General features: G+C 50.9%; 1 protein-coding gene across 1 annotated transcript; it reads left to right on the top strand.

Moving 5' to 3' along the window:
* Positions 1–230: 230 nt before the first annotated feature.
* FBXW2 (F-box and WD repeat domain containing 2) lies at positions 231–9,377 on the top strand. Its single transcript, XM_066610670.1, has 8 exons — positions 231–275; positions 965–1,070; positions 1,783–2,292; positions 4,287–4,481; positions 4,951–5,084; positions 6,102–6,188; positions 6,422–6,591; positions 7,282–9,377. The coding sequence occupies exons 3-8, from the start codon at positions 1,803–1,805 to the stop codon at positions 7,568–7,570; spliced, it is 1,365 nt and encodes a 454-aa protein (XP_066466767.1). The 5' UTR covers positions 231–275; positions 965–1,070; positions 1,783–1,802; the 3' UTR covers positions 7,571–9,377.
* The last annotated feature ends 208 nt before the right edge of the window (positions 9,378–9,585 follow it).

Raw genomic sequence — 9,585 nt, 5'->3', positions numbered from 1 at the left:
GGTGACACCTGTCCGCCTGCGCGCCCACTTCCGGTCGCGGCACCGACGTTATGTGGCGCTCTAGCCCTTTTGGCTCCATGGAAGCGCGACCTCCAGGACTGGCCGCTCTAGCACCGTTGCAGCTCTATGGAAGCGCGCCCTCTGCACAGGGACGTCCTGCTGGTTGCGGGCGGAAGTGGGGCAGACAGGAAGGAAGGTGGCGCTGGGCGATGACGTCAGGTGCTGGCGCCGGAAGTCCCTGGGGTAGAGCCTTGGCTGGGACCCGGTGGTGGCAGGTGGGACCCCCAGGAAGAGAGAGTGGGGAGATGAAGGGCGGGAGGGTGGAGGGAGGTAGGGAGGCTGGAGGCGGGGGAGTGGTTGCCATGGAGACATCCTTGTCAAGGGGGCGTGGTCTGGGGGTGGGTCTGATCAGAGGCCTGGAGGGGGCTGGAGGGAGGGGGTTGAGTGGGGGGGTGGCTGAAGGGGAGGGGGCTGAGAGATGAGGGTGCTGAGAGGGGGGGCTAAGAGGAGAGGGTGCTGAAGGGGAAGGGGGGCTGAGCCCAAAGAAGGCCCCCTGAGGCCCCTGTGGAGGATTGTCTGTGGAAGGACGGCAGGCATGGGGCGAAGGGGGAGGACCACCCCTGGGGAGGGACGGACACGATCCTGGCGCTGCTCGTGTCCCACGTGGGAGCAGATCCAGGGGGAGGGGGGTCAGTCTGGCACCAGCACAGTGTTCACAGCTAACAAGAACAGAGTGGGTGGCAGTTCTGCCCCTCGCAGATAAGCAGATTCAAGTGTAAAGAGAACTGACTGTAGTTTGCGTGTGAGAGATGGTCTTTGGGGTGTGTGGGGGTTGTCTGTGGTTGATAAGCGGTGAGAGGAGAGCCGCCTTGGGATCCCCAGGGAGAGGGCTCTCGATGTCGCTGCTCCCTCAGAGGTGCTGAAATCTGACAGTCCCTGCTGTGGTTTTTGGTACTCCCTGCAGGAGAAATGGCCACAGAGGAATCCCAAGCCCTGTCCAGTGCCAGGGGGCAAGGAGAGCATTGCCAGCTGCCTGCTGAGCAACACCCTAAAACAGACAACTACCTACGGTAAGTCTTTAGCTTTTTGCCGGCAACCCTTCTACAGGGAGAAAAGGAAGTAAACTGAAGGATCCTGGTCTGGTCCATGCTTGTGAGATGAGGCCCATCAGTCCCTCATCCCTCTCTCCCTTCAAAGCATGCTCTAGGAACCAGCCATTTGCAATCACTCATGTAAACAAGCCAAGCTCCATGCTGTGAAAACAGAGTGTGTTGCCATTTTCTCAGTAACCATGAAGACTGGAAACATGATTTGTTTCAAATGGGAGATGACGGGTGCACTTTGAACCAACTTTCCAGCAGCGAGGTAAGGGCAATGCAAGTTTGAGGTAAGGGAACAAACATTGCCTTACCTTGAGGAGGCCTCCGTGACTGCCCCCCAACTGCAGGAGGCAGCACATGCCCTACTGGCATAGCTGTGCCAGTGCTGGAACATTGGTTAGGATTGCGCCCTAAGATTCTCAGAGTGGCCACAGCACTTTAGGCTGGATAATAAACTTGTACCATTTCCACTATATGCAGATGTACGGTGTTTTTAGATGCCCTCTCTCTACAAAAGACAGATCTCCTTCAAATTGGAGATTCCCAAAGATTTAACTGTCCCGGCTTATATTAAGGGGTCAAAACACAGCAGAGATTGTGCATGGTATTTTTTTTTCCTTTAAAAACGATGTATCTGTTTGATGTGCGAGCCAAACTAATACCGTATTTTAATGTACCACAGGTAAATGTTTCCATAACCTTATGGAGAGAAAGGACTTTGAAGCATGGCTTGATAATATTTCTGTGACGTTTCTCTCTCTGACGGACTTGCAGAAAAATGAGGGGCTGGATCACCTGATTGGCTTGAGCGGGGCGGCCCAGCTCAGGCACCTCTCCAATAACCTAGAGACCCTCCTCAAACGGGACTTCCTGAAACTCCTCCCTCTGGAACTCAGTTTCTACTTGTTAAAATGGTTTGATCCTCAGACCTTACTCACGTGTTGCCTCGTCTCTAAGCAGTGGAACAAAGTCATAAGTGCCTGCACGGAGGTGTGGCAGACGGCTTGTAGGAACCTGGGGTGGCAGAGCGATGACTCTGTCCAGGATGCCTTGCACTGGAAGAAAGTCTATCTGAAGGCCATCCTGAGGATGAAACAGCTAAAGGACCACGAAGCCTTTGAGACCTCCTCACTGATCGGACACAGTGCCAGGGTATATGCACTTTACTACAAGGATGGACTTCTTTGTACAGGTAAAAAGGCCCAGAGGATGCTGGGGTACAGCAGAATGATGAAAGCCGGCTGGGAGGCGTTGGTTCAAACCTCACTTCAGCTTCGTAGTAGAAGACATCTTCGTATAGACAGGCACACCCCAGTACCTACGATTCCCTTATCCATGTTTCTCAAGTCCCCTCCCATCACGCCTCTCTTTGCAAAGAGGACGCTACAGGAGGTGATCCTGAGTGGACAGCAGAGGGTCTCCTGTTAGTGTTCTCACAATCACCTCCTGAAGCACCCTCTATGAGTCTGGGTTCTCGCGGTTTGCTTCCTGCTTCCTCTTCCAAAACGAAATGAAGAAAAGGCTACTTTACATTTACAAAGAGAAGCCAGTCATAACTGCAGTGGGGGGAGATTTGAGTATGGGTTGCCGCTATCTATAGCTTGGTCTTGCTATGCTGCCTGACAGTAGTTTCCTGGGGTTTTTCCTGCTCAAGAGATTCTGCTGGGGATTGAACCTGGAACCTTCTCTATCGTATGGGACTGAGCCAGGTTCCTTTCCCACCTTGGCTAAGCGATTGCTTGCTTCCCATGAGCTTCCAAGGAAGGGTGGTTCCTTCTGCCCCAAGTATCATCCAATTATCCCTGCATTTAGAGATTAACGTGGCAGCCCCCATCTCAAGACATCAATGCCTGTTGTATCTCTGATATGATGGGGACTCCTGTGGAAATGCAGTGAACACATTCCTTTGAGAGTGGTAAATGTTTCACTCTTGTGCGTTGTGAAAGCAAACCATCTTCCCAGTTTAAGCCCACAGTGAACCTGGCTGGTGATGAACAGGTTACAGCAGTGGTTTTTCTAGTTGACTCAGAGACCAGCTGTTTTGCCAGATTCCCGGTCCAGGCTTCACTTAGAGCAGCCATTTTCAACCACTGTGCCATGGCACGCTGGTGTGCCACGAGTGGTCCACAAGCGTGCCACAGGAATTTGGAAGACGGTTTTTTATTAGTAGGGCCAATGGGGGATGTGAGCCCCCCACTGGCAGCATGGTGTGCCTTGTCAGTTGCCAAAAACCCGATGGTGTGCCTTGACCATTTTCGTGCCTTGTCAGTGTGCCATGAGATGAAAAAGGTTGAAAATCCCTGAGTTAGAGGATTATGGCCGCTTTGAGCTAATTAGCTCCCCTTCTTTCCCCAACAATGACCCTAGTTCTGCACTGCTGGACCCCAGCACCAGGACGGCTTGCCTGTTCAACCTGCAGAGGTCCTCCTTCTTCCTCTCTCCTGCCAGCAGCTTCTCCAGCCACTACAGCAACACCTTGGTGCTTAGCAGGTCTTGGGCGTGGCAGCCACACACCAGTCTCCAGCAGTCTCCAAAGTCCATTCACCCATCTGTCCTTTAGTCAGTTGGTTCATCAGCTGTTCTAGTAGTCAGTCCATCCATCCAGTCAGTCAGTCCGTCCCTCTAGCTTTCTGCCTTCTGCTACCCACCAAACTCTCCCTTCATCTGCTGCTGCTTTTATCCCTGAGGGCCCTATTGCCTTCAAGAGGCTGCAGCTGTGCAGCACACTCATTGCAATCTAAGGCCCTGGTGTGAACCTCATGCTTGCCTTCCAGAGCAAGGGGCCACTCTTGACACCACACCTTATCTCCTTGAGGGATCTTGCAGATTTCCATTACACCAGCCGAATGAATGAGTGAGGATTGCAATGTACGTTCCCAGATCTGAGTTCAGCACCATAGTTCTGTGGGTGGCTTCCACTGTCCCCTGAGGCACATTGTGGGCAGGGCCACCAGTTAGTGGTAGGGCACTTGCTCTGCCTGCAGAAGGTTCTGAGTTCAGTTCCTGGCAACATCTCCAGGTAGGGCTGGGAAAGAGCCCTTGTCTGAAACCCTGGAGAGCTGCTGCCAGTCGCTGTGGACAGTGCTGGGCAAGACTGACCCAGCAGCAAGGCAGCGTCACGTATTTGTGGGTTCCCACTTCTCAGCCACTAAACCTTCCTCTTGTGCTGTTCCCTGTGGACTGCAGGTTCGGATGACTTGTCTGCCAAGCTCTGGGATGTGAGCACAGGGCAGTGTGTCTACGGCATCCAGACCCATACGTGCGCAGCGGTGAAGTTTGACGAGCAGAAGCTTGTCACCGGCTCCTTCGACAACACAGTGGCCTGCTGGGAGTGGAGCTCGGGGGCCAAGACCCAGCACTTCAGGGGCCACACAGGGGCAGGTGGGTGAGGATCTGTAGGAGTGGGTGCACGCTTTTTGGCTGCTTCGAGCAGCATCCACCTATACACACACCAGCTCCCCCTGTCAGTTACCCTATTACAACCATAATTAAAAAATAAAATCAGTGATGCAAGTACAGTCAGCCAAGTATCTAACAGCATGTATGAGAAATAGCAGCCAAAGAGCCAGTTCACTTGATCCGAGTCGACTAGTTGAAGACCAGTGAGCTAATAAAGTTGTCCTGATGGTACAGAACAAACTCTTGGTCAGCAACTGCTTTTAACCAACTGGGTCAGACTGAGCAACCCCATTAGGCCAGTAGCTTCTGCCACTCATTCACTCCAGGACTTGTGCTTGGGATTGGGGGGGGATTGGGGGGCACCAGACCAGAAGCCACCAGAGGTCAGTTTGGGCCCTCTTTTGTGCCTGTTCTTTTTTTGACATTCCTTCCCTTCCTTTTGTGTTTGTAGTCTTTAGTGTGGACTATAACGATGACCTGGACATCCTGGTCAGTGGCTCAGCAGATTTCACGGTGAAGGTCTGGGCCCTGTCGACAGGGGTGTGTCTCAATACGCTGACCGGACACACGGAGTGGGTCACAAAGGTATGGATTAATTTATATTAATCCATGTTAATTTACCTCTTTTTAAAATGGCTTATATTCCTCCGCTGGTTCCACTCTGCAGCCTAGAATGTTTTTTTTTTAGCTTGAGCTGCAATAAATAGGTGGGGAATGTCATAGTATTCACATGGAATATTCAGTTTTGTAATGAAGCCACTTGCAAGCAGAGTAAGCCTTTTGGCCCACCTGACTGAGAGCTGTCTGTTCTGACGGGCAGCAGTTCTCCCGGGTCTCAGTCTTTCCCAGCTCTGCTGCCTGTGACATTTTAACTGGAGAGGCTATTAAATCTGGGAGTATTTGCATGCAAACCCAGTTGCATTCCTTCCCTTCACACGCAATCCTCCATCCATCGAGCAGTTCCAAGAGCCAGGACCCACTTCCAGCCCCACCTACAGCATTGGATCCACCTCCAGATCCCAGTGAGCGACGGGGTTGGGTACATGATTGGCCAGGGCCCATCTCGTCCAACCCAACTGGCATGCTACTGTGGGGCAGAGTGTGTCGTAGTAACAGTATGCACCCAGTTTTGAAAGCTGGAGGGAGGGGGAAATTAGGCATGGCAGAGAGCAGAGGGAGTGCTAAGGCAGATAATTAAAAGGGGAGGGGCAAATTGGCAACTGGAAGTGCCTTTCCAAAGTGCCCGGGAGCCCTTGATGCCATCCATCAAAGGCTCAGCGCCTGCATTGAATCAAACCCACAGTGCTTACAAGGAGGGCTCACTATGTGCAAATTTGGGGTGAGAGCCAGTTTGGCCATCCCAAAGCATAGTCACTCTCTTGGATTCTGCCTTCTGGCCACACCAGAACAGAAGCAGGCAGAATTTATTGGCGATATGCCTGCCCCACCCTTTGGCCTCACAAATCTCAGGCCCACTTATGACTAGAATATGTTAATTCGAGCCTTAGCCGCCTGAAACAGGATAGGTTCCCAAGGACATGAATGTGTCTTGTCAAGCCTGGCTGGCTATTTCAGTCACGGACCCCTTGCTTCTGATTGCAGGTAGTCTTGCAGAAGTGCAAAGTCAAATCCCTCATGCACAGCCCCGGGGACTACATCCTTTTAAGCGCTGATAAGTATGAGATCAAGGTATGTCTTGTGTCCGGAGCATTGCAGGTTTGAATCGTTGGGTGACGTCCCAAGGAGGTCATTTAATTTAAATCAGTTAAAAAGCCTTAGAAGGTGGCAGTGCTGCTAACAGCAGCTTTGTGGGGTGGGGGGGTGGGGAGCTAAATCCCAGAATTAGCGAAGAGTCACAGAATTAGCGCCCTGTGCCACAATCTCTGAAGTCCTTCATCTCTGGATTTTTCTTCTATGAAAAGATCTGGCCGATTGGCCGAGAAATCAACTGCCGGTGCTTAAAGACCCTGAGCGTCTCGGAGGACCGCAGCATCTCCCTGCAGCCGCGGCTCCACTTTGACGGGAAATACATCGTGTGCAGTTCAGCCCTCGGGTTGTACCAGTGGGACTTCGCCAGTTATGACATTCTCAGGTAACGCTTTGGATCTGGGACCGGTTCAGGGCAGCTTGGCAAAGGGGTGTTCGGTGGTCTGGCTGCCAGCCCATAATAAGTGCTTTATGGGATAAGATCAAAGGATGCAGCTTCCCAGAGTGGCCAAGCAGATGCCCCTGGGAAGCCCGCAAGCAGGACTGGAAGGCCTTTGTCCTCCGGTCTGTTTGCCAGCAACTAGTATCAAGTGATATACTGCCTCTGAAGCTGGAGGTTTCATCTAGCCATTGGGACTATTAACCGCTTTTCCCCGCTATCCTTTCCACTCCTTTGCAGGCAGCCTTTGAGCTCATATGTCAAGGGTGGCCAAATTTGCTTAACCTCAGAGCCACGTGCAATGAACCTACAGCTGTGTGAGAACCACAACAGAGATCTTTAAGAAGCATTACCTGGAGATCCCAGAGATTGAACCTGGGACCTTCAGCATGCAAACCAGGTGCTTCTCCACCGAGCAGTGGCCTCCTCACCAACTTGGAGCCATCAGACCATAACAGGATGTGGATTTGCTGCCTTTGTGATTCTTGCTGCAAAATCCCATTGTTGATTCTAGTCAGATTAACACCATTTTAAAAACAAAAACAAAACCCAGTTTGTTAGCCTGCTGGGCAGAGAGTGTTTTCTCCTGATCTACCTCTTTAATTTCCTTTTTTATTCCCCCCCACTTCCTTGCAGGGTTATCAAACCACCCGAGTTTGCAAATTTGTCCTTGCTGGGCTTCGGAGACATTTTTGCCCTCCTGTTTGATAACCACTACCTGTACATAATGGACTTGAGGACAGAGAGACTGATCAGCCGTTGGCCGCTGCCAGAGTACAGGAAGTCCAAAAGGGGGTCCAGCTTCCTGGCCGGAGAGATGTCTTGGCTGGATGGCTTGGACGGTCAGAATGACGTGGGCCTGGTGTTTGCCACCAGTATGCCCGACCACAGTATTCACCTGGTTTTGTGGAAGGAACATGGCTGAAGGGACCGAAGAGGGCCGGAGGCGTGGTGTGGCGTGTCTTTTTAACATAACACAAAAACCCCAGCCAGCCAACCAACAAAAACATTTTCGAGACTGCCGGCAACAGCTAGAGGACGATGTTTTGCATGAACCAAAGCTGCACACCTTACGGATATCATCATGCAATGCACAATCATTTTACCTTCTTCATTTTCTTAGGCTTTTGAGAGGGAGGTCACAGACAAGGCGCTGCAGAGGCTGGCGGGGAAGTTATGGGGCAAAGTTGTGTTTTTCTTTTCTTTTTTTAATGTAACACAGCGCAGCTCACCTACAGATTTTAACCAGGGAGTCATCTGTGCGTCCCTGTGTTCAAGCACCCACACATTTCAGCATCTTCATTTAATTTACAGTTTGTTATCCAAAAAGGTAAGGTGTTAGATCTCAGACATCAGACCATTTCTACGCCCCTCCTCCATTGTTCCAGTCTCCTGGTAAAACAAGAAAGGAGCTTGGGAGACTTGAGCACCATAAACAGGGACCATTTGCCAGTTACTCAGTTTCTTTGGGGCTATTCTGACATTACATTATTCTCCCTAACTTGCCACCATCTCCCTCACTCATTCACACATGTACTCCTGTACATCTTTGGGGGAAAGACCTGGGCCTTACTCCCTCTCTGTCTTTCACCCGTTCCCCCTCACCATGTGTAGAGAAACCAGCAGATGGTGCTTTTTTTGTTTGTTTTTAAAATTCTGAACCTGGTTGCTTAGCCAATTTGGGCATCCAGGAAACCTGGGCTGAAATAAACACAGGTTCCTGGTCAGGCATCAAAAGGACTATAGAAGGGATGCTGGCTGGATGCCTGGTCTTGGACCTTGTAGAAGTGAGGAAGCTGGCATCTGCATAGCTTCCATTCTGTATCTCCAAAGGAAGTTCTTGAGTGGGATTGAGAGGGTAGGCTTTTAATTGTGTGAGAAGAGAGGCTTCTGTCTGCTTCTTTCTCCGGAGACAAGCTGTTCAGGGCCTTTGCTTCTGGAATATGTTATCCTTTCTGGCAAGGACAGCCAACACTGTGAATTCATTTCTGAATATAGAAGGGGGGGGGGGAAAGCAAGGTTCTTGTGATGATTATGCGTCAGTGGAAACTGTGTCAGTTCATTCTGTCCCTCTGGGAAGTTGGGGTTGGAAGGACGGTTCCAGCAATGTGCTTCGGTAGCTCTAGTCTGAACTTGTAACCAATACAGGCACATGAAGGTTTCTGTGTCTCCAATGGCTCGTTGAAAGACTAGTGTCTCTTAAAAATCAAAGCTCTCCATCTTTCTGAGACTATCTCTTGATGTGTCTCCAGGGCAATGCTGTGTAAATGGCATTGTGTAAAGGACAATGCTGAGGTTGTGCTGTGCCCTTGTATATTCTCTGTTTTAAACCTGGCCAAAATCACTAGGGTCAGCAACTTCGTTGGGACATTCGCCGAGGACGTCGTCATGTCCCTGGCAAAGTTCTGGGTTGCTGAGCTCCCAGAGTGCTTTGCCATTTCCTGTCTGGCATGTGGCAAATTGGGCAGAACTCAGCTTTGTCTCCCAAGCCAAGCTCTGCGTGGGCCAGATAACTTTGGGTGGCGAGTCAGATGCAGTCTGTGGGCCATAAGTTGCCAACCCCTGCACTGGAAGTTTTAAACATGGAGAGATGACAAGTGTAAGTGGTAGAGAAGGGGTGGGATTCCTCCGCTACACCCCTTGTGGTTTTTACAGGAGTGCTGGATAGGAAAAGGCAGTTTTCTTCCAGCACATGCTATCCAAGTTTACACGACAATATGAATAAAACCATCCGCCTGGTTTAACTTTTGTGCTTCTGTGCAGTTATTGGCCAAATCCTTTTGGACCAAGGACTCTGTTGTGCCTCTGTATGATTTACTGATCTGACCTTGCTTCTTTCCAGGCAGTTTCCACTGGGGCGTTGCATTGTGTGAGCATCTGCCTTGAGCATAATTGGAGGATTCAGTCAATGGATGGCGCAAAAGTCCCTGCATTCATAGG

This window comes from Tiliqua scincoides, chromosome 16 (assembly GCF_035046505.1).
Source record: "Tiliqua scincoides isolate rTilSci1 chromosome 16, rTilSci1.hap2, whole genome shotgun sequence".
Classification (NCBI taxonomy): Eukaryota; Metazoa; Chordata; class Lepidosauria; order Squamata; family Scincidae; genus Tiliqua; species Tiliqua scincoides.
The sequence above is the reverse complement of the archived record's forward strand: the minus strand, read 5'-3'. Positions and strand labels throughout refer to the sequence as shown.

Excerpts from the sequence above, each read along its gene's own strand:
- FBXW2 (XM_066610670.1), top strand. The coding sequence starts at position 1,803 with ATGGAGAGAAAGGACTTTGAAGCATGGCTTGATAATATTTCTGTGACG. Across the intron at positions 4,482-4,950 it reads CAGGGGCCACACAGGGGCAG|TCTTTAGTGTGGACTATAAC; the intron begins GTGGGTGAGGAT and ends TTGTGTTTGTAG. Across the intron at positions 6,592-7,281 it reads GCCAGTTATGACATTCTCAG|GGTTATCAAACCACCCGAGT; the intron begins GTAACGCTTTGG and ends ACTTCCTTGCAG.